At 49.8% G+C, this 22,972-nt stretch overlaps 7 protein-coding genes across 7 annotated transcripts; 1 reads left to right on the forward strand and 6 right to left on the reverse strand.

Annotated features, from left to right (window-relative positions):
- Nucleotides 1–220: 220 nt before the first annotated feature.
- On the reverse strand, nt 221–1,336 carry T310_6353 (Proteasome endopeptidase complex; the record flags this gene model as incomplete). The annotated part of the gene is made up of 4 exons (XM_013470825.1): nt 221–607; nt 677–889; nt 947–1,041; nt 1,330–1,336. 4 exons carry the CDS (start codon nt 1,334–1,336, stop codon nt 221–223), a joined length of 702 nt encoding a protein of 233 aa, XP_013326279.1.
- Nucleotides 1,337–6,940: 5,604 nt separating this feature from the next.
- Nucleotides 6,941–8,250, reverse strand: T310_6354 (Uncharacterized protein; the record flags this gene model as incomplete). Its single annotated transcript, XM_013470826.1, has 2 exons — nt 6,941–7,830; nt 7,890–8,250. The coding sequence occupies 2 exons, from the start codon at nt 8,248–8,250 to the stop codon at nt 6,941–6,943; spliced, it is 1,251 nt and encodes a 416-aa protein (XP_013326280.1).
- Nucleotides 8,251–9,186: 936 nt separating this feature from the next.
- On the reverse strand, nt 9,187–12,338 carry T310_6355 (uncharacterized protein; the record flags this gene model as incomplete). Its single annotated transcript, XM_013470827.1, has 2 exons — nt 9,187–11,057; nt 11,147–12,338. 2 exons carry the CDS (start codon nt 12,336–12,338, stop codon nt 9,187–9,189), a joined length of 3,063 nt encoding a protein of 1,020 aa, XP_013326281.1.
- Nucleotides 12,339–13,520: 1,182 nt separating this feature from the next.
- T310_6356 (BZIP transcription factor (AtfA)) lies at nt 13,521–15,537 on the reverse strand (the record flags this gene model as incomplete). The annotated part of the gene is made up of 4 exons (XM_013470828.1): nt 13,521–13,802; nt 13,868–15,051; nt 15,154–15,204; nt 15,456–15,537. 4 exons carry the CDS (start codon nt 15,535–15,537, stop codon nt 13,521–13,523), a joined length of 1,599 nt encoding a protein of 532 aa, XP_013326282.1.
- A 3,268-nt stretch (nt 15,538–18,805) lies between these two features.
- On the reverse strand, nt 18,806–19,222 carry T310_6357 (uncharacterized protein; the record flags this gene model as incomplete). Its single annotated transcript, XM_013470829.1, has 1 exon — nt 18,806–19,222. The coding sequence occupies one exon, from the start codon at nt 19,220–19,222 to the stop codon at nt 18,806–18,808; it is 417 nt and encodes a 138-aa protein (XP_013326283.1).
- Nucleotides 19,223–19,953: 731 nt separating this feature from the next.
- Nucleotides 19,954–21,117, forward strand: T310_6358 (ATPase get3; the record flags this gene model as incomplete). The annotated part of the gene is made up of 3 exons (XM_013470830.1): nt 19,954–20,343; nt 20,400–20,989; nt 21,069–21,117. The coding sequence occupies 3 exons, from the start codon at nt 19,954–19,956 to the stop codon at nt 21,115–21,117; spliced, it is 1,029 nt and encodes a 342-aa protein (XP_013326284.1).
- A 238-nt stretch (nt 21,118–21,355) lies between these two features.
- T310_6359 (uncharacterized protein) lies at nt 21,356–21,966 on the reverse strand (the record flags this gene model as incomplete). The annotated part of the gene is made up of 6 exons (XM_013470831.1): nt 21,356–21,388; nt 21,418–21,540; nt 21,600–21,672; nt 21,702–21,830; nt 21,881–21,895; nt 21,947–21,966. 6 exons carry the CDS (start codon nt 21,964–21,966, stop codon nt 21,356–21,358), a joined length of 393 nt encoding a protein of 130 aa, XP_013326285.1.
- Nucleotides 21,967–22,972: the final 1,006 nt, after the last annotated feature.

Below are 22,972 nucleotides of genomic sequence, written 5' to 3' on the forward strand. Positions count from 1 at the left end.
CTGAATGTCAACACAGGATGGCCAATAAAAAAAGACCAGGACCGGAGCAAATGGGAGGAAATGCAATTAAAAGAGACGAAGAAAATATGTCGTGAGACAACACCAAGCTGGTAAACAGCCTTGACCAGTAGACCTCATTGCCATTCGAGATGCCTGCATAGTTCTTCAAGCCTCCATCAGATCAGTCATGCACCATCTCAGCCATCAGCCCTGCTGCCATTCAGTCCTTTTCACTGATAGCCTGCAACCGTTCTTCGATCTCATCCTCCGTCAGCGCTCGAAATCCAGGATCTGTCCCTTCCTTGCCATCGGTCCGGGGACCGCCAACGATTCCAATCTCCAATTCGTTTTTCTTGAAGTCGACGCTGAGCACGCTGCTCAAGGTCGTGATTCCCAGCTCGACAACATCCTCCCAGCTGCCTTCTGCATAATCCTTGTTTTTCAGCTTCTTCTCGAGGTGGTTGAGTGCTTCTTGTTGCTTGGGGCCCGAGGCAGTCGCCTTGTATCCCACATAGTACCCTGCCGGGTCACATTTGTAAAGTTGGGGGCCATATTCCGAATCAACTGAGATCAGAGTGATGGCGACACCGAGAGGACGCATGTAAGCCTTGATTTCAAAACTACGTCAGCTATCTCCTCAAGATAGAGCATTGGCAGGTAGGAACGCGGGACAGACTCTTTGTGTATAGACTTGATTGATATTGGCAAGTCGCTTTGCCAGAACATCGCAAGGCATTTCATATCCATATTTGTATCGGAACTCTGCAGCCTCAGCGCGGGCACGGTCGACACATGCTCTTGCATCCGCTATGGACCCGGTCATCACACAGCCAACGGAAGGAGAGATTTTGAAGATGTGCGTAACAGAGGACGGGTCAATCAGCTTGTCCTGGAAATAACGGTCAATCTAGCCTCATAACCGAATCCATCCAGCTGGCTGACTTACGGGGACTTTCTTCTGTGACAGGACGACAGCACAATTCTTCCCCCGTACCCCGACGGACGTAATATTCGCAGCTGTTATGGCTTTGAAGGCATATTCTACGTTCCAAGACTTCCATCAGCCACTATCTCTTGGGCAACGGAGCATCCTTCCGACACCTGTACACACCACGATCCGGGCGGCGGTTACGGAGCGGGACAGCGTCGACGTCGGGAAGGAGTGGACTGGGGAACGGAAAACCCACCGACTTGGTACAGACGACCTTGTTCGGAGAAGATTGTAATATGTCTATCGTAGCCTGCGCTTCCTGTGCCGGAAAACCACCCAAGTCAGAACTGATGATGAAATGAGGTGCAGAACCAGCAATCGGCGGTTGGAGCGCTCACCCGACATAATGACTCAGAGTTGACCGATCCAAAGGATTTATGACCAAGGAAACAGTTCTAGATTTGAGGAATCCCACAGATCTGGGGAAGAGAAGGAATTTCGGGCGGAAGAGGAGGGTGATGGCGATGAGGGGATGGAGGAGAGTGCCGTACGCGTTCCAGAAGCTGCCTGGCATGAGCTCAAGCTCCGTGGTCTGGTTGAGTTCTGTCATCCTTCACCGCCTTCCGACCAGCCCTACACAGTTGACATCGACATTGTTATTACTTGCGCTCCCGACCTGAGCTATTTGTCTTGCTAGCGAAGTTACTAAAAATTGCTGCAGTAGAGGTGCTTGGTTGGTGATACGCACTTCACTCGAGATCACATACGCATCGCACTTCCACTTACCTAACTATTGTTCTGGCTACAATTACAGTGTCATCGTTTGATGGCATTAGCGACGGCTATGCCATGAAAGAGAAGAGAACCTGACAAAAAGAAAAAAAAAGAAGAAACCTCACCTCGTACCACGAGTACCATCATTGCTTATTGCGAACAAGAGGAAGGGAAATATAACTACCTGCCAGTGTGGGAAGCACATTGACAGTCACGAGGCAGGCCGCATGAGAAGAGAATTGACCGGCTTGCAACACCATTTCACCTATCATCGCCGATTTTGTTGTCTGATCGGCCTACCTGCCCTCAATGCTGCCCTTCTACTGCATCACATCATCTAGCCTTGTCGAATGCAATAATGCCAGGGTTAATACGGTACGCCTCGCTTGAGGAAAGGAGACCACGTTCAAGACCGAATACTGATCGCTGAAACACACGCAGATACACGTCAGGCAGTCAGGTAGGTCTTTTGTCGATTTCGATCAAGGAGAGTCTGTCTCAGTGTGATTCGAGTCCGCCTATGAGTGCCAAGCATGATATCGCAGTCTAGTGACTCTAGTCCAAGGCCGATCCCAACATCCCTCCTGCCACGTAGATTATTGACGACGTGCATGTCCTGACCAATTGGCTGCTGACCGTCTTTAGATGAGTAGCTGGGATTGTTCAGTGGCAGGGATCACCATGATCACGGGTCGAGTGAGTGCTGTTCATTGAACAAGGCTCGCTTACAGTAGCCAAGGTAAACAACCTCTAGAGAATATAGCTAAACATCTGGAGCGCCAGGAAGAGAGGAAGGAAGAGAGAAGAAAAAAAGAAATATAGCAAGATCTTAAAGAGACAAAATTTGGAATAGACTGTAGTTATTAAGATGTCTCGAAAGCAGAGTTTCACCATCTGGAAGCCAAACGAGAAGATCGATTGAGTAAGGACAATAATCGCCACAAAGCTTGTTCCTTTTCCTTTGTTCTTTTTTATTTCCGGGACAAACTACCTATGTATCAGGCGTCCACTGTCTGGCAATCGGATTGGATTGGATGCCCCGAGTTGTCGGGTCGCGTCACTTCATTTCCGAGATCCTCCAGCAAGCAAGGGATGTGATGTGATGTGATGTGACGTTGTTCTCGAATTTTTTTTAACACCTTTTATCCCTTTTTCCTTCCTCCCTTTCTCCCAATACCAGGTCTCTGAAAACTGAAAAGGCTGACCTGAAGGGAAAAAAAAGAAAATAAGGCTACTGCTGTTGATCACTACCTGCTTGAGATATGAGCATGAAGATCTATAGTAATATGCCTGTCATTGGTAAGATTTATTCCCCACAAGCTAAGGTGAAAATCGACCGGATAGATCGATCGGCAGACAAGCATGTGCATAGCGAAAATAACAGACGTAGGTACCATGTAGGTAGTAGTGTTACTCCGTAAATAGCACTAAATAGTATATTACTAGGCAACCATTTCCTGCAAGGGTAGTAGATTGCTATGGTGTCAGCTAAAGCAAATGTACGGAGTACATAACACAAATGCCAAGAGCCAAAGAGACACTTCCATCTGAGACAGTGGCCAGTCTTCTCTTTCTTACAGCGTGGAGTTCGAGTCCTTCGTAGACGAACAGGAAAGGTCCCGCGATAGCGCATTCCAACTAGTCGACCGCGTGCTGCTCTTCGTTCTTGATTGAAAAGGAAGGAGAGACAATAAGAAAAAGCAAAAAAAAATTCGTGTTTTGGGCATCGTAGAAAGCCAGTGTGCACACGACGATCGCCCACGTTGTGAAGTTGGTACGTAATATGGGGACGTGACGGGAGTGTTGTGAGTTTACCAGACCGGGAAGGAGGATTCAGGTGATGATCATCCGATTTGGAAGCCACAAGAAAAAAGCAAAAATAGAAATAGAAACTGTCGGCTAGGAGCCTAGGTCAGAAGGTCAACCCGGCTGAGCTCGGAGATTACACGTCTTTCAGCTATTAAAAAGGCGGTGGACGCTGGAGAGTCAGATTTGAGAATCCGTACTCCGTACGGAAGACTCTGTACAGAGTACTCCGTACCTTTTGCTTACTTAGGACTTAGGTAGACCCAGAGCACTGCCCCTTACTACCAGAAGCAATCATATTACAGGTCTTGTTTGCTCCATTCGGAAACAACCCGGCGTTCCGGGACAGAGGACAGAGGGCGGAGTGGAGCAGGATGCGAGATGTGGCTCCGAACCTAATTCGCACCTTCCTTCCCTGACGTAGTTCCATGCCCAGCTCAACTTGCTTTTTTGAACTGTCAGTTTTTTGTCGAGTTAGATTCTTTTTTCTTTGCTTTTCCTGGCACTTGCATGTACATCACGTCGTAGCAGCCATGAGCCTTGATCATTCGCGTCATGCGACCTGCTTGTGCCAGATACGAAATCAGGTATACACCTCGACAGGCAGTCACATGGAGTTTTTTTCAAACACCAGCAACCACCAACCACCAGACATCCCGGATATGCATCCTCCAGGACATCGTATGCCTGACCGCGACGACAGAAGGGGGCCAGACACAGGCCTAATCATTTGTGGAGGCGGAGGTTAGGCAGGATTCGTCGTAGTTAGTGGGGTCGGGTGAGGACTCTCCCGACATACGGAGTACGGAGTAAGCTTTTGGAGCTGTTTACGGAGTAGTCTGGCAGGCTGTGCCATTCTCAGATCCGGCCTCACGGAGGAGACCGTTGGGCCTGAAGTTAATTCGTAGGCAACAGACAGGAGCTTAGCACCTAACCCAGGTAGACAGGTATCTGAACAACAGTGTCACCTCCCAATACGACTCCTGTCACAACCTAACAACAACCCCCGCTGTAGTCGGGCGTTTCCCTCCATCAGTTACTTGACTCCTCCGAGCATGGGGTGGTATTTAATGATACAGGGATCATGGTTGTTGGCTCTGCTGGGAAGGAAATCCCTGCTCCTGGCGTCCACCTCCATTGGGTGCCCTGGACCAGAGAACTGTCACAGTCAGCCATGGTCTGCCACCGTCAGGAATCGGACTGGATCCGCAGGGCGTTTGCGGCAGAGGACATCGGCAGAATGATTATCTCAATCTGGCCTGGCCCGGCAGTCTGGTACAGCATAGCCCATGCGACTGATCTCCTCTGAGGATCCCCGAGCTAATGCAAGGCGCAAAGGACTGTCTTCCGTCAGAAATGGCCGAATCCTGCTGTCGTAACCGGCCTTCTGGGTTGTCTTGGTGGCTTGCTGTCTGTCTGTAGCCTGTAAACGCGCACGTCAAAGCGCACCAATCCGGTCGCTCTTTGTCCATCGAGTCACGCAGCAACGCCTGTCAACTAATTATAACACACGCACCGCATTGCTGACCCGCAGCGTTGCAAGGATTCTCGAGCCATGCGACTACCGGCGAGTTCCGGATTACCAATATGAACAGTACATGTAAGCATTGGGCCTGCGGAATGTCACCGCGATACTGGCTGCGTCAATCATGACATGCTATGTCTGTCGCAGCCTTGCAGGTAATTAATATGTGACCCGACTTTTGTTGAGGGTCGGTGAGGTATTTTCCCTTGGTGCATCGCCGCTGCAAGGCCAAGGGTCCCTGAAGCAGGATCTGCTCTGTGGAGTCGCGCTGTACAACTCATAAATCCTGGAATATAATATATATGACCGCTATATCCTGTTTTCCTCCGCCTTTGTTTTCTTTCCTCCTTTTTCTTCCTACACAGCTACAGAAGACGGTCCATCTCGCGCCCTCCTTCCCAAACCGTTCAGATCTTCCAACCGCAGCCTGAGGAAAGAACGATCGACACGATGGCTCAGCCCACCACCCACCAGGAGCTGCCACGCACCGCCAACAGATCGCCGCAGACCAATCTCATCGACGATCTTGCCAACTACCAACGCTGCTGGGAGGAAATTCACCAACGAACCCTCAAGCAGATTCAAATGGTTAAAGGTAAGCAGGCACCCTTACTTAATATGCAATGCGAAAAAGAAAAAGAAAGAACAAAAAAGACAAGGCGCTCACCAATGGTTGGGTCACATCCAGAAGCGGAGAAAAGTTCCAATTCGACACAATCCAATAATGTCTTACGCTTACCGACCAACACCAAGTCCTAAATGCTGTCCAGAGTCTCTCTCTCCCTCAAACCAGAAAGAAAAACGAGGAGAAAAGTTACAGTGCGACAGAAAGAACCATGCAAACGAAACGATATTTTCTCCCTTATAGAAGCGAGCGACATGCCTCACCGGATTGACTGATCAATTAGTCCAACCCCGCCTGTACATATCACCTACTTCCCGGAGTACGGAGTCGAGGGTACCGGAAAGAAGAAACGAGAAAAGAAGAGAGTGTGCCGAAGAAAGAGATGACGACTATAGACGGGACTTGGGAAGGCCGTGGTCACCGTTACTCACCTAGGAGATGGCTATCCTTCGTCCTTCTGGATACGCTCCCGTTCAGAGGGAAAACCGTGCTCCTCGCAATAATGCAATTCGGCCATCAACTGGATCCAAAAAATAGCCGGATACTTATTTCACGTCACACATCGCGAGGACCGCCTAGCACCGAAAAGCTACATACGTTGAAAATATGCTGGCACGTGAAAGCATTGAATATTCTGAAGAATATTCAACTTCACTTCAACATCAGCCATGCAGACGCAAAGGACCGAAAGAAATCGAAACGACAGAGCACAACAGATTAGGTCCATCATTTTCTTTTCCTTCCTTTTCTTTTGTCCTTTTTTCCTTTTCGGTTTTTTGTCTGCGTACATGGAAATGGATGCCACGAGACCAGCATCTAAGGGAGGGATTGCTACAAAGACCTCATTCGAGTTCACTTGACTCAGTCGCAAATCGCAAATTGCAAAATCATGCTCAACCAAGCATGCCTGCCTAACACCAGTCTCGTGGTTCAGACACAGAATAGTACGGCAGGCTGCTTCATGACAGCTCCTCCCTTCATGCTGATCGAGTAAAGGCATTTGCGCTTAATTTTTCGGGGTTTAAGCTTATTGAATTACATACTCCGTATATAGCAGTTAATACATGCCGTATTTCTACTCTCAATCCCGTCAAAGATCCTTATCGTATTTATGTTCCTGCTATCCATTATTTGTTGATGTAATGTACAGTGCCGCAGCTGCTAGAAACGCATTTCCATATACAAGTCGTTATTCATTACAAACCCAGTCTGGGTCATAAGAATTTTCCGAACACTCCAGTCAAGCATTTCACCAGGGTCGGATCTAAGGTCCCCACGACTAGCTATCGCTATCGCTGTCGCTGTCACTGCTACTACTGGATATCTCCACCACAGCTGTGCGGTTCTTCCTCTTCTTCTTCGGCGCAGTTGTAGGTGTATTCTTCTTGTTATCATTATTCTTGCCCACATTCTTGCCATCAGCTTTCGCCGATGAATTTTCCACTTTGGGTGATGTCGCTTTTGTCTCGGTCGGCGATGATGCCTTGCCGTTGATAGCCCACAAGATCAGTTCAGCGCGCTGCCTCCTCTCCAGCCTCTTTTGAGTGTCTGCATCCGCACCCTCCAAGGTACTTCCATTTTCGAGGTCTTTATCACCTGCTGCCAATCTGGCCCTGAATGCCTCGACAGCTTCCCTATACTTCTCTCCCGATGTCCCCGAAGTAGGCGAGTTGTTGTTATTTTGTTCCGATTCCCCATGACCGTTATCATCATCGTCGTCGTCGATATTCGCCACTTCTAACTTCCATTGATCATCATCGGCGCTAACTACCTCCTCCGCAGCCTGCCGTAGCCTCTGCTTTGCGCCTTCGCTTCTCAAGCCTTGCAGGTAGACCAGTAATGGGGTATTGAATCGCACAGGAACCCTCTCGAGAGAAAGTGCATGCTTGAGCAGGTGGGATTCTCGGTTCTTCTGAAACTTCCACGAAGAACGGTCCTCGTAGAAGCGGGTGAGGTAGGAGAGGATAGGAGAGTCATCGACGGAGGTCGCGGCGTTGGAGTTGTTCTGAGACGATTGCTGTCTCGCTTTCGCTTCCTGGCGCTTCTTCCTCTTCTTCTCCCTTTTCTTCTGTCTTATTTCTTCTTTCTTCCTCTCTTCCTCGTCCATATCCTCATCGCCATTCTGTTGTTCCTTGTCACCAGACTGCGCCTTTCCATCACCATCCCCGTCTTTGGTATCCGGCGTGAAAGAGACAGATTTTCTTGAGGCGTTGCTGCAGCATTGTTACCATGCAACTCTTGCTTCTGCTCCTGCTTCTCCTCCCCTGGCGAGACTCCAGCAGCTACCCCATTTTCCAGTCGTCTCTTCTTGTTGTTGCCCGTCTCCTCCGTTCCTGTAGCAGCAGCATGCGACCCTTCTCCATCCTCAGATGCATTCTTCTTCCTCTTCTTCTTGTCTTTCTTTTTGTCGGTGTCGGCGCCCTTTGCCTCCTCTATCGAGTCCGCGGGAGCAGCAGCAGCAGCAGTAGTATCAGCAGTAGCGGTAGCATTCTCGCCGACGTCCTCGCTGGCGTATTTGAGCTTCAGGCCCAGTCTCTTCCAGGCTGGTACGTGCGTCTGTGTCTGCGTCTTCGTCCCGTCGTTTGCCATTTTTCGAAGCTCGAAGCTCGAAGCTCGTTCGTTGTCCGTTCCTTCTTACTCGGTGGTGCTCACTTTCCAAACGATAGAAAATTTCCGATTTTCAGGAAACGAAACAAAACGGCAGCGGATGGGGAGCTCAAAAAAATAAATAAAAAGCTCCTGTCAGAATAGGAGGAACAAGCCCATTCTGACGTGCGTGTGTATGTGTGTGCCAGTTGCGGTGCGGACAATCGTTTCACGTCTTTTTTTTTGACCTCCGCGACTAAAAAAGATTGCGGGTCGGCAAGCAAGGAAGCTCCGCGTTTAATCTATCTGTAAGCTCCCGAAGCGCGCTTAAGCGGGACTGCAACATACATAAGCTCACTAATACTAGTTAACTAATACTCCGTAGGTTACTGTAAAAACGCCAGTGGCATACATTATATACCTTAATCTGTATACTCCGCACTATGTAGTAATTCACACAATCTCCTTTTTTTAAAAAAAAAATTTAATTGGTACCGCTTTCAGTAGGAATTATTTATTTATTTACCTAACAGGAACAAATAAATAAGACGAAACATCACAACAAATAGTAAAACAATGATAATAATATGCATAGGGTATAATATCTCGTAAACCTAACTACCTATCTGTCATCAATCAAACAATCAACCCTGGTCAACAATAAATCAATAAGTGAAAACGGTGAAGCGTGTCGAGAGACAGAGAGCTTTTTGCTCTTTTCCGCCTGATTCTTTCTGCTTGCTTGCTTGTACATTTGTTCGTTTGTTTGTCCCAGGTTGTTTTTCTTTTCTTTTCTTTCTAACCCGTACGATGCGCCAGATACAATCCATTTTCCAGAAGAAGAAAAATAAAATAAAACCAGGAGTTTGATAACAACAACAACTAGAGAATAAAATCCAAATGACCAGGCCAGCTGGAGCGAGCTAACTAACTACCCACCTACCCCTCTGTCCCGGCTGTACCTGAATCTCCACCACTTCCAGCTGCTTCCTTTGCAGGATCCGTCGTCCCCTTTTCTTTCTCCCTCTCCCTCTCCTTCTCCTTCTCCTGCTGGACACTCCCATCTCCACTTGCGCTGGATGCTGCAGCAGCTTTGCGTCTTGCTCGTTCTTTTTCTTTCGAGGAGCTGCTTCCGGCACCTACGGTCTTTCTTCTCCGCACGGGCTGGTACACATCGTTGAAATTCATGACCACGCCCAAGAACCGCATGTCGACATCCGGTTGGTAGGCGAGGTCACCAAGCAGGACGTTGAGACGGGCGCGGAAATCAGCGGAGAGGTCGCGGAGCCGTGCCCGTAGAGAAGGAAGCATGTGGTCGTCTGCTGAAGGGCCCGGGGCGAGGAGAGGTGTCGGCGTGTCTGCCCCGTCAGGCTGTTGCTGGTCGAGCCCATGTGTACCAGAAAAAGATGACGAAGCCGACTTGACATGTCCTTGTCCCCGTCGGGAGGAAGGCAGAAAGTCCCGTTCCGTCACTCCCCAGCGTCCCTGAGCTGTGCGAGTTTCGATCTTCGCGCTGAGCTCCTGTCTGCGTGTGAACTCCGCCACCGAAAAGGAGTACAGGCCATCAACTGCATCCTTATATGCAAGCATAATCTTCAGAATCTGGTGCAGCTGGCTGAGGAAGCTCTCTTCCGGCTGTTTCCCAGACGAGGAGCCCCGGGACGTCGAAGCTGAGCCCAACAGACCCTTATGCGTGATGGAGTTGAGATATTTGGTGTGAGCCTCGATCAGGTCGTCGAGCGTACATCCAGGCTTCGAGATAGCGGCCTGTAACTCGTCCCAACTGGCCTCGATAACTTCAAATAGAATATAGTACTGCAGCTGGCAAACAAAGTGGATCATTTCGGCGATCACACAGCGCGCACGTTTCCAGTCAGCCCCGACCTTGTCGTCCACAGCGCCCAGTACTCCTCTCGCGCCGGTCATGCATCGTCGCCAGGTGCTCCCCAGGGCGAACTCAACCCGTTTCACACGCCACAGGAAATTGAAGACTTTAAGATACTGTGTTGATCCCCATGGAGTAATGACTACATCCACCGGAGCATCAATTTTATACTCGAGGGTGAAGCAATCCCATCCGATTTCACCATGGCTTAGCTCTAACATGCGTGCATCGAGACGGCGGAGAACGTCCGGGGAATCAAATTGCGCGTTCGAAGCACGAATAGCATGTTCTAGCTGGGCAGTAAGAGTATGCCGGTACTGTGAGTTTGCCGGACGATCGAGATTTGAAGCCAGTGATTCCATCAATAAAGCGATGAAATCTCCTTGCCCGAGCAGCAGGTACTTCTTCAGAGCCCGCAGATGCTCAAACAGTTTAAACTTGGTGTCCATCAGGTGAATCAAGCGCGCCATGGTCGTCTTGTAAGCCTCGTCGATAGAATTCTCCAAACTCGCAGTGTCACCATACCGCAGTTCCTTGGACGCTTCTTTCGAATATGCTTCTACCCAAGCCGAGTCACCACAGCCATATCTGATAAAGTTCAGAGACTTCCCAATAAGAAATACTTTCTTCGCAAATTCCTGTGTGATGATGCTCGGGACCATCTCATCGTCCAGTTTATACTTGTCCTCCCAGACGCTGGTTGCAATGCGTCGTGGATCCGTGCTGGGCCTGAATTCCGGCTCTGTGACGAAGAACTCCTTATATGGATCGGAAAGTTCACCATCATAGATCCATAGCCGTAGCATGTCATAGAACGGACGGGTGACGTGAGATAACAACTTTTCTGCAAAAGAACAAACGAAAGGATCTCCATGAGAGGACGAAAAACCGTGTATCAAAGAGATTAATTGACCTCCTTTCTTATCTAATCCAGAGTCAGTACCGGGGCGCCAGTAATTGTGCAAGGAAAAGACAAGGGAGGGAGAAGAAGAAAAAGGATGGTGTCAAGCTTACTTCGAGCCTCTTCAACCATCACGTTCATCAACCGTAATGCCATTGTAGCTTCTCTTGTCCACACTACGCACCGCTTCAATGTAACCGCACCCTTGACAGCGCCTTTTGGATTATTTTCATCGGCTGCAGCCGTCAGAGCTCTCCTGATTTCACCTTCCAAAGTGGCGACTAGACTCAGATACGAGCGCAGCTCATTGCCAATCGCAGCTCGGAGAGCCTGACTCACAAGTCCACCATCCGAGCTGTCAACAAATGCAGATAGCTCTCTATATAACAGGCACGGTTCAGCCAACGTGTGTAAAAGCGATATCATCGGGATTGGCAATGTCGGAGGCAGTTTGAGGACAGATGATGAAGAGAACTCCACATTCGTCGAAGACAGCCCCTGGAGGATGAATGGGAGATCACGCAACAACTCTGGCTCGGCTGGTTTCATTGTCTGCTGGACAGGTTCAACTGCCATAGGGGAGGCGTTGTCTTCTGCTGGTACAACAGTATCTTTGGCCGCACTATCTGCACGCGCTCGACCCAGACGACTCTCTTTGCCTTCTTCCGTCAAAGTTTGTCTTCTTGGCCTCTCAGTTGGCGCTTTCAATGAAGGCCTCCTCTCTGGGCGTGCTCCGCGCTGCGACACCGACGAACTGATGGCTGGGCCCTCGTCGATGTCATCAACCATCCTCCCTCCAGGCCGAATATTCCTTGACCCCTTGAACAGCATGTTATCCAGGTTCCCCTCTTCCATCAGTGGACTTCGACATCGCTCCCCATCATCCATTCGCTCGCCTTCGTCGCCTTGCGATTCCGACAGTCGATAGAGAAGATATAAGATCGCCCATTTCTGACTCAGCACCGGTTGCGTCAACAGACGAGAATAGAGGTTGGAAAAACGGACGGCCTTATCCGGGCTCGCGTTCTCCCGTAGCAGCTTCCGCTTAATCAGGTCCGATGCGTTGTTGATGTTCTCTGCAGCGGAACCACTCCCGCTGTCGGCGGCGGTCTCCAGGATGCGCCAGGCACGGTCCAGACGGTCGCGATGCCGACGCTCCTCGGCGGCTGCGAGAGCATCCTCTTCATCTGCCGAGTAATCATCACCCAAAGCAGATAGAGAGAGTGGCGGCAGCATAGAATCGATCAGCTGCGAGAGGGCGTCATCGACACGACGCGAGCGCGCCGGAGCGCGGCGGGCTGACATTGCCAATGCCTCTCTTTTTTTTTTCCTCTTCTTTCGCGTCACTTTGATGAAATTCCCTTCGGTTGTATGTCACTCGGGCTCAATCCCCCAGATCGAGTCATTTATCTCGCCAATTGTCGAATTGAATGGGATCGATCGGTCGGTGGTAGAGGCGGGCGGCGACGGCGGGGATTCTAACAACGGCGCGGTGAACCGCAGGCTTCTCTTCGGATGGGACTCTTTGACAACGCGTGGGTTATGATCCTGGGAATCTTCGTATGTATTCCTTAGAAAAATTTATTGCACCACAAAGCCCACCGCTGCGCTCTACAGCGGCGTCTTGCGGGCTTGACAAAGGTTGCCGTCGGAAATCGTGCGGACGCGATGTTTGTGTTTGTACTGTTTGATCGCAATTACCGCCCGAGATTTGTTACTACTACTAAGGTCGACCATCACATACTCCCGTCTTGGTCCAATAACGGTGAACATTCCCTTACGATTGACAGTGGTATACGGAGAAGAATGGAATAGATGATCAAGGTGAACTGTTAGTTTTCTCCAGTTCCGGATTTCCAGCTACCTGAGTATATAAGTAGCAAAGTCGGTCGTGTAGCCGTCAGATTGAAAGCAAGGTTTTAGCAACCGGTACGCCTTCAACATTCACACATCTCAAACCGAGAAGAAGCACGCCCCTGTGCCAAGAATTATCGAACAAGAATAGAAGGTCCCCAGGAGGGAGAGAATAAATGAAAGCATTGAAAAAAAAACCGAGAAGACAACCAGGCCGACAAAATTACCACCAGTAGAACACGCAGGAGAAATACAATAATGGTGAAAAGAAGCGAGAAAAAAAATTGTCTTCCGAACGAACCGCAGATTTTGCACGCCCCTCAGGTGAGAAATGATGTACATGCCATGTCCTCACCATCCGGTGGTGTCCTGTCCATTTTAGTCCGTATGCATCATTAGAACTCCGTCCATGCCATAGCTCCGAGTGATGTCACAATTAGGAGAGATGAGAGAAGAAAAAAGGGATCAAGACCGTCCGTAGTGTCATATCGTTCCATCAAAAAAAAAAACCGGCCGGCTGAAGCATATCATAAGGAGGAGGGAGCTGTTGGTTTTGAGGCCAGATGGCGAAATTTTATATCTGTCTCTTTAGTAGTCATTACGCATTTTCACAGATTTTTCTTTGATCCGCTATCATCTCCGAATTCCCTGAGTATGGATTGGTCCTCCCGGTTGCATTCCCATAGTGTTGGGAATGTTATATGGATGTGGATCGAACCCGGTATTCATGCCGTTCATGAGGAGCGGACCAAGACCCTGTGCCTGAGATACAGGGCAGTCTTTGTGGGCGAGCAAAAGGGTCTTCAAGTTGACAATCTCTTCACGAAGCTGGGTGACTGTTGCTGTAAGAGCATCATTTTCGCTGGTGAATAGTTCAACCTTGGCCTGCAGATTAGCAAGCCACTGCTTCTTGCGCTGTCGGCACTTGAGCGCAGCGACACTATCAGACAAATTTCCATTAGCGCCAGCTCAAAACTTACGAGAAGCTGTCTTGAGAGGTCAAAGACATACCGATTTCGTTCCAAGAAGTTCCTCCGCTTCTCCTCATCAGTCATCTTCTTAGGATCCTTATTCTCAGTCTTTTGTGACTTCTTATCATCCTGTTCAGATTCACCCTGCTCAGGAGTAGCTTCATTCCCGCCTTCATTATTTGTTTTGGCCTTCTTGTTGGAGCCCTTAGCGGCAGTGTCGTCCGCTTTACGTCTGCCGGTAGAGGGAGTCGTGGACTTGGTCGAGGTACTCTTCTTCCCCTTACCCTTGGCTGCAGGTTTGGCCTGGTCGCCTTGGGTATCAGATCCATCACCGGTCATCTCACGGTCGCCTGTCACCGCGTTATTTGCGTTAGTGCGGGAAGCGCGCGTGGTGACGTTTGCATCCTGCGCAGGTTCTGGTGGTTTGTTCTGGATATTCTGCGGAGGCAGAGAGGATTGATTCGAGAATTGGTTGTTATTCGCCTGGCCTCCCTTAGCAAGCATGAAGAGACCGTTGGCAGCATCGGCAGCATCATGATGAGTGAAAGGGTCCACGACCGCCGGCTGAGAGGTTTTAGTTTCCATGGTTGTGAGCTGTTCGGACTCGGTGGTCGGGTTGGACGTAGGCGCATTGAAGCCGTTCCGCTTCGCTGCATTGAGAGCGGTGCGGTGGAACTCAAGTGTAGAGGGAGTTGCGCCACCGCTTTGCAGTTGAGAGAGGATGGCCTGCGAGTTCGGACTGGGGGCGGGGAACATCGACCCACCACCACCGGGTGTCAACCCGGTTCGCAAAGACGACTCGTTGGGAGTAGGGAACCCTCGTCCGATGCTGTCAAAGTAATCAGTCGAACCGGCAGGGCCAGCAAGCATTGCCGGACTCAGAGGTCCGGAGCGCAAGGAGTTCGGCCAATTGTAGCCCCCTGCGGAGCTGGTGCCTGGCAGTGCAGGCGACGTGAGGGCAGCAACAGGCGGCAGCAGAGACTTGCCGGGAGTCTCGGCGGAAGAAGTATTGCTGAAGGATTGTTCGAAGGGATTAGGCTCCAGCGAGAAAGGGTTGTGGACGGAATTGAAGTAGTCAGGCGTGTCCGCGGCGCTCGAGGCGGCCGGACGGGGAGGAGGGGCGAGGGATTGGGAGCCTTCTACATCGGTAGAAGGCTTTTGGTCTTTGTTCTCGGTGGAAGGTACCTGGGAGTCTGCCACGAGAAGTCAACTGTCAGCGCAAGTCCAACAAGAATTACTGGACAATGGACTGAAGAAAAAGGACTAATTATTTCCAATGCGCGACGACAGCGTACCCGTAGGGGGAGCAGTGTCTGACTTGCGAGGAGACCCTTCACTGGTGTTTCCTGTCGCAGCTACAGTTAGAGGGCGATCTGATAGTCGCACCAGATGATAAGGGTAATTGTGAGGTCATCCCGAAGGGGAGCAGCAACCCTGAGCCATCTAAAGCAACTTCGGCGGGCCACTAGACCCTCAAGGGGAAAGGGAAGAAAAAAAGACAGACGAGAGCGAAAATCAAAAAAAAAAAACTGGCAGCCAGATAGCAGCAACAAGACCCCAACAGCACGACAAGACGATTCTGAGAAGATATACAAACCTTCAGATTTTACGGGGTTCTTGGAGTCCATGGGCGACGAGGTTCTGCTTGGCGAATCACTCCGGGCGACGGCAGCGGACATGGATAACCTGGGGACGAAAGCAGAGGTCTCAGCGACCGGGACGAAGCGACACGACGCGTGACGACAGCACCAGAACAGCGACGAAGCGGACAGAAGAAAAAAAAATGGAAAGAGAAATAGAACGGGCGTCGAGCTCGAGGGCGTGCTCGATGGGTTTGCGGGCGTATGCGCTTGTCGAGCTGAAGCTGGTGGTGCTTTGACGCAGTACCAAGAACGGGTTTGGAGGGAAAGGGGAGAAGTTGTGACGTAGCCGGGCTCGACGGGCTTTTGGGGAGCGCGGGAGGGAGCGCTGCCGGGTCAGGGAGCGCTGGGTGACACCTGGTCGCTCGGTGCGAAAAAAGGCTAAGAACGGGCGGGCCTGGTCTCGCCTGTCACTGGTGGACCGCTGGAACGGCACGCGCAGGCAGTGCGGACGGTGCCAGCCGACCGCGCAACCGCGACCCTAAACGCGATTTCAGACGAAAAAAAGCTCGAGAACGAGCGAGTAGTTACGATCTCGCTCCTGGATGCGATTGCAGGTCGATGAAACAGCCCCCTCCAAAAAATGCAGCAGAGGATGCCGACCGACGAGGTGGTATGCGAGCTGAGCACTACTTGGCCACTACGGGAAAAGCGTTGGTGGATGTACGGGGACGATCGACCAATGACGAAGGCGGTGGCCGGAGCGGCACGACAGTCAAGAACAGAAGGCAACCTTGGGAATCAGCGAGTCTGGTGGGATGCAGAAACCCGGAACAAGGGTAGGCCGAACACCTCTGCTGAGATAACCAAGAAGGCGCCTTCAGCAGGCTCAGTGATGCGCGTAGGCGTGTGGGAGCTGGAGCGCAAGGGTGTCCTTCGATAAGGCAGGGTGCAGCGTGCAGAATCGCAGAACACGAGACGGGGAGGAAAAGAAAGTTGCAGGATGAGATCACGGTGACGACGAGAGGAATTTTTTTGGGGAGTGGTGTGGGCACGCAGACTGCCGACCGACCGTCGGGGGAATCGGGGCTGGAGGGGATCTGGCCCTGGTTAGGTAAGCGTGGCCACCTCGGGGACTGGAGACCGCACAGGGCGCGCGGTGATTGGCGGTGGCCGCAGGCTGGCCACTCAGCGCGAAGCCTGGGAGGAACGTTAAATCCGGCCGGACGAATGACGCGACGGCTGGACACCCGGCGGGTGGCGGCCACAGGCTTGCTGTGGGCCTTGTCAGTTGCGAACTGCGAGTGCGGCTCTCTCGCTGGTTGCGTCTCCCCGGGGTGGCCACCCGGGTGGGGCGTCACGGCACTGATTGGCCTGCATATGATGACGCAATGCCCTGCCGGCCGTTTGGGATAAGACCTAAGAAGCCATGTTTTTGATCAGTCCAACGCGACGAAGACCCAATTGATCATTCCCAGCCCAGAAGACGTCCTGTTTCTGCCACAGGCGCAGTATCAGTCCATCGAGTTGCGCATTCCTCGCCAATGAAAACAAGATCCAACGTAGTTGCAATCCACGGTCGGGTTGAGTCACGTGAGTCTATACCCGCCTTCAAGGCACTGGCCCCTTGCGACGTGGGCAATTGTTCCGACTTCCGGCGTAGTTTCGGAGGATCGCCATAGAAACATGAGACCTGGGGTCAGGCGATTGCTGTCAGATCTTCAGTTGAGCAGTTGCGATATGCACAGAGTAACCACTGGCAAGATCCATCACCTCATCCAGCTGCTCCTCCGCGTACGGATTAGGTAGAATCAGCAGTGTTCTAGAAACATGGAAGTCCGTACGCAATTAACTGGGCAGAAAACGCCATCTGAGTTTATGCATACACCAGCACAAAAATAGTGCCATCCAATCCCAAACTATCTAGGCACTTCGACGTTGTGGCACGCTGACACCACACCAACATTATTTTGCATTTTCCTCGCCCAACCGTTTAGCAGTATCATATTTTATCCCAAAAGAGAAAAATTAAGTGTAATGAAATTCCAGTGTATTTTTCCGATGGCGAACTGCTAGTGTTTACTCTGTACGGTGGATGCCATCCATGGTTCCAGAGAGGGGAGAAGGAAAATAAAAAAAAAGGGCCAAAAAAGAGGCCTTTTACCTAGAACTAACCAATCCATGGGCCGCCACCGCATGTAACTGTAATAGACATTTGATGTCTCGCATCGCGTGTGTGCCTAGGTAATTCACTATACCACCAGTTGTTGCCTTGGAGATCATACCATGGATTGCATTGTAGGCATCAAAAGCCAAGAATTGGCACTCGTTCATTACTTTCTTCTCTTCAATCCATTTTACGTACCTACATACCTAAGTAGGTAGGTAGGTAGCAAGTCGATGATGAATCCAGTCCGAAAGGGAGCCAATTTTGGTCTAGGGGACCGAATCTAACAAAGGTTATTTTTTTTCCTCCTTTATTATCGATAGCATGGTAGAGGAGGGGCCAGTTCATTGTTAATAACAATGACCTGTCTGTCCTGCAGCCTGCAGGTTCTTGTGGGTAGGTAGTCAATTTTCCCCACCGGACTTTATTGTGTACCACACTACTACATGGTCACGCTGCAATTAATGCGGTTGGAATGATGTTTTGTTGACCCGGATAGTCAGTCATATTTTAATTGAGAAATCGATGGGTGAATATCAGTTGATTACAGTTGTCTTGCTGCGAAAGAATCAAATTTTGAAGCTAAAGTGGCTTGGCAAATAATGTGCAATGATAGCAAGGGATATTCTGAGGGGGATGGACAGGCATATCTTATCGCGAGCGGGGCCAGCAATGCATATACGATATGCCACACACATCATTGTGGAGATCAAAAGATCGGGGATCAACGAACTCGCGCTTATCGATATGGTCTGATCTGGCATGATATCATCAACGGATCATGACTTGTCATCGGGAAATTATCTGCACTCAAGGTCCATTTCCAAATAAAGCTACTTCACTATTCTGTCCTTTAATATTGCGATACCGGGTAACTCTTGGTAGGTCGACATGGAATTGTATGTACAGTACAGACATACTGACGCTATTTCGGGTATCTTCTCTTTGCGAAATTGTTTCGGAACTCACATAGTTATTTTCCTTAGATTATTTTCCTTAGAATTTTGTCTGATCCATCTTTGTAGATATTATCACTACATCCCAGAGTATCAATGCCATCATATGAACGCCCTTTCTTTCAAGAATAGCATCAAAATATCCGCACCCTTGTATTCCTTTATCCGAATAACATCTCAATATTCCCTCTCGCTCTCAAGATCATCTCATCATTTCATTGAACGAGCTATTTTTTTTTCTCCTTCAAGATCCCCGATATGTCGAATAACTCCATGGACCCAGCAGCACTGGCACATGATAATGTCTCCATCCCTCCTCACCCTCGCGACCACGGCCACGAACGGTGAATTTGACCTCGACCTCGGGCCAGAAACTCTCAACTCCCTGCGCCTCGAACCACGGTCCTACCTCGAACCGGATCGCCCAATTGGTTTTGCTGTCTGGACTAGGAAGAGAAGAAAGAAGTGCCGGTACAGTTGTTGAAGATGATGAAGAAGGCGTCCAGGTCTTTATGCGCCCGTCGGAGTCTGTGGTGGCGTGAAATGTGGCAGTTTCACCGGATTGCGTGGGGGACAGAAGGGTCAGCGTGCAGGGCAGGTTGGCCGCAGGGGTCCCCGTCAGGGTGTTGAGCACGTGGCAGGTGATAGGGTCGCGGGACATTGTGGCAGCTCCTCGGTTAGGATCTGAGGAGGATGTAGAATTCGGTGATAGTGTTGGAGATGGCTGCGATGATGAAGCGCTCAGCTGGTGCTGGTAAAGCGAGAGGCGCTCTCCCACTTTGCCCAATTGACCGGGAGAAGATTTGGACTGATCCCTTATTTCCATATAAGTCGTGCAAAGAGCCCTCGATTCTTTGCACTGAATTGCTCAGAAATGAAAATCTTAAGGTGTTCTCGTGGGACTGGAGGAGTCTACAGAGTATTTAACTCCGATCCAGAGCATCGGAGGCCGCCGAAAGCTAGCTGAGCTTCGGAGTGGGGTTTAAAGAACCCCTCTACAGTGTACAGTACATTTTACATAGCTACCAACAGATTGAGAGCAAAAGCTTGTAATCAGAAACAATAGAATAAACAGTACCAAAACAATTATTCTACTAGTATTGATGTTCTATTTCTCTTTTCAGTATCAAGCCATTGCGATGCGGCTGATCTGGGGACAGCCGAAACCAGCCATCTCCACAACGTGACCGCCAACTGCCTTAGCCTTCCCGAAACTTCGATTGCCACGCTCAAGCTGTCGTGGCGGTGACTGTGTACCTGGCGAAAAGCTGCAGAGAAAGACACGGCTCGGCCATCCTGAGGCATTGGGCTTTCGCTCTTTTTTTTGTTATCGATTTCCTTGTCCTATCTTTATTTATCCTATACGGTCCGTACCCCACTCTTTCCACCGCGATGTCTTCCACCGCCCTGATCCACGACGAGGACGCCCTCGAACCCACCCTTCAGTCCATCATCGACCAGAAGACCCTTCGATGGATCTTCGTCGGTGGGAAGGGTGGTGTCGGCAAGACGACGACTTCCTGTTCGCTCGCGATCCAGCTCGCCAAGGTCCGCAAGTCGGTGCTGCTCATCTCGACCGACCCCGCACACAACCTGAGTGATGCGTTCGGGCAGAAGTTTGGCAAGGAGGCGCGGCTGGTCGACGGCTTTTCCAACCTGAGCGCCATGGAAATCGATCCGAACGGCAGTATTCAGGATCTTCTCGCAGGCAGCAGCGAGAACCAGGACGATCCCTTGGCTGGGCTGGGTATGAGCGGAATGATGCAGGATCTTGCATTCAGTGTAGGTGTTTCCCAGGACGCACTGCGCTTGTTCTTGCTGGATACTGATTGTAACAGATTCCCGGTGTCGACGAAGCCATGTCGTTTGCCGAGGTCTTGAAACAAGTCAAATCTCTGTCCTACGACGTTATCGTTTTCGATACGGCGCCGACAGGCCACACACTCCGCTTCCTGCAGTTCCCTACCGTTCTTGAGAAAGCCCTGGCGAAGCTCTCCCAACTGTCGACTCAGTTCGGACCGATGCTCAACTCCATACTCGGATCTCGTGGCGGATTGCCCGGCGGGCAGAACCTGGATGAACTGCTGCAGAAGATGGAGTCTCTACGCGAGACGATCAGCGAAGTGAACTCGCAGTTTAAGGACGCTGATTTGACGACGTTTGTCTGCGTCTGCATTGCCGAGTTCCTGTCGCTCTATGAAACCGAACGCATGATCCAGGAGCTGGCGAGCTACCATATCGATTCGCATGCCATTGTCGTCAACCAGCTGCTGTTCCCGAAGAAAGGCAACAATTGCGAACAGTGCAATGCCAGGAGGAAAATGCAGAAGAAATACCTCGACCAAATCGAGGAATTATACGAGGACTTCAACGTTGTGAAGATGCCGTTGCTCGTTGAGGAGGTTCGAGGAAAGGAGAAGCTAGAAAAGTAGGTCCATTTGCTAGCTCTCGCATCTTTTTCCCCCCTCTCGTTGGAACAGATAGCTGACTGCATCTACCTCATACAGATTCAGTGAGATGCTTGTGCATCCTTACGTGCCGCCGGAAGAGGACTGAATGATCATCTTTGGAAACGAACACGACTGTGATGTGTGATGTTGAAGACTACAAGGATGAACGATGAAAAAGAATGAATAGACATTAATATACATTTTCCCTACAATACTACAATACTCCATTGCGTTGTTCCACATTTTAGAAGATGCAGTCAGATGCTCTGGATATTGCCTTCTCAGCTGCGTAGACGGTAGCATTTTTTGCCCTTGAAGAGGGTGAAAAGGGTGGATAGTTCTCATTACTTCGCCGCAGCTACAGCAGGTACAGGTAACTATATTCAATCTTATTCTGAGCTCGCACCCATCTTTGCTGCGCTCTCGTTTCATTGCTTTCTGCATCATGCTGGCCAGAATTGTCGTTAATACAGGTAACTTCTGAGAGTGCTGGTTTCTCCTTTTTCCCACCTCTGACGAACCTGGGATCCTGGCACGAACATTAGTCACCTCAGAGTACCGCCAATAAGTTTGGATTCAAAAACTCACGATATCGAATTTTTTAAAAAAAAATAAATACAATGGACATTGTTGTACTCGGTAAATGATACCTACTTCGTATCTACAGTACCTTGGAGGTACCTACCTTACCTTAGGTAGAAGGCAGTAATAACGCTAAACCTAAACGGGAGAAGATCACAGTCCCCGAGGCCACTGTCCAGGAACTGGTAAGTAGGTAACTTGGTCTGTGCGTCTTTTTCCAAATCCGGATGGACGCATCTGTGGATTTCGGAATCAGGTTAGCCTAGCTGCCTTATCTGTATAGGTACCTTGGGGAACCCTTCCTGTAATGGATATGCACAATACCTCCCGTCTGCATTTGAATACATACCTACCTACCGGAATTAATATTCATGATGCTTAGAAGAACTAAAAAGGTTGGCTTTTTTTTTTGAGAAACTAGTCGTTGTCTCAGAAAGCCAATGAATGGGAAGTATTCCGTACAGTATTTGAGGTTTGTTGACATGCACAATACAGCCTAAATATATAATATAGAATAAAATCTAGAACTCTCCAGGTGAGATGTCTGCTGCTGCAGGCACCTAGGTTGGTCTAGCTTATACCAACAGGATGCGCTTTGTACCCTACCTACAGGGAAGAATAAAAAAAAATAAAGTTGCGATAGGTAGTAGTGAAGGGCTAAGTAACCAGGTATATATATATATCGAAATCGATATAACAGACAACAAATAATTAGGATCACAGTTGGACTTTACACACAGAATGTATGCACATGTATTTATATTTAACCCTTCCACTGTAGTATGGGCATCAACAAGGCTTATCAAAAGATCTAAGATGTTGCTGGCCTCACTTACAGGTAATCTAAATGCGGTGAGACAATATGGAAGATATTCCTAGTACTTAGGCTTCGGAGTCCTCATAGTTGACAGGCGGACAGACAAATGCCCTAGATTACTACATTTAGCCGGGATAAGTCGCGCGTACAGGCTTATTGAGAAGGGCACTGGGCGTTATGCTATATAGATAGAGATGTGGAAATGCCGTAGGAAGCGGCGTAATAATAAACCGCTCTTTTCTCCTCTGACTCCATTAACTGATTAAATAATGGCAGAGTCTAAACACATCCGATGATTTCCTCAATTAAAGACGTGAGGTGAGAACCTTGCCCACTAGCATCCTCCTATATATGAACAGGCTAATTGGAACACACATTTCTAGTAATATCGGCAAGGGGGTACCGGGATAATAGTTGGCAAGGTAACGTGATACATACACAAATGGAAAAGAATACGAAATACGCTGGAGGAAACGATTCTTCTTCACCCTGGTATCCTCACTATCCAATCCGGTACTGGTATCATCATCTGGACCTAGTGGCTGGCTGCGGTCCGAGTTGA

The sequence above is a fragment of the Rasamsonia emersonii genome (genome assembly GCF_000968595.1).
Source record: "Rasamsonia emersonii CBS 393.64 chromosome Unknown ctg1118621760400, whole genome shotgun sequence".
NCBI lineage: Eukaryota > Fungi > Ascomycota > Eurotiomycetes > Eurotiales > Trichocomaceae > Rasamsonia > Rasamsonia emersonii.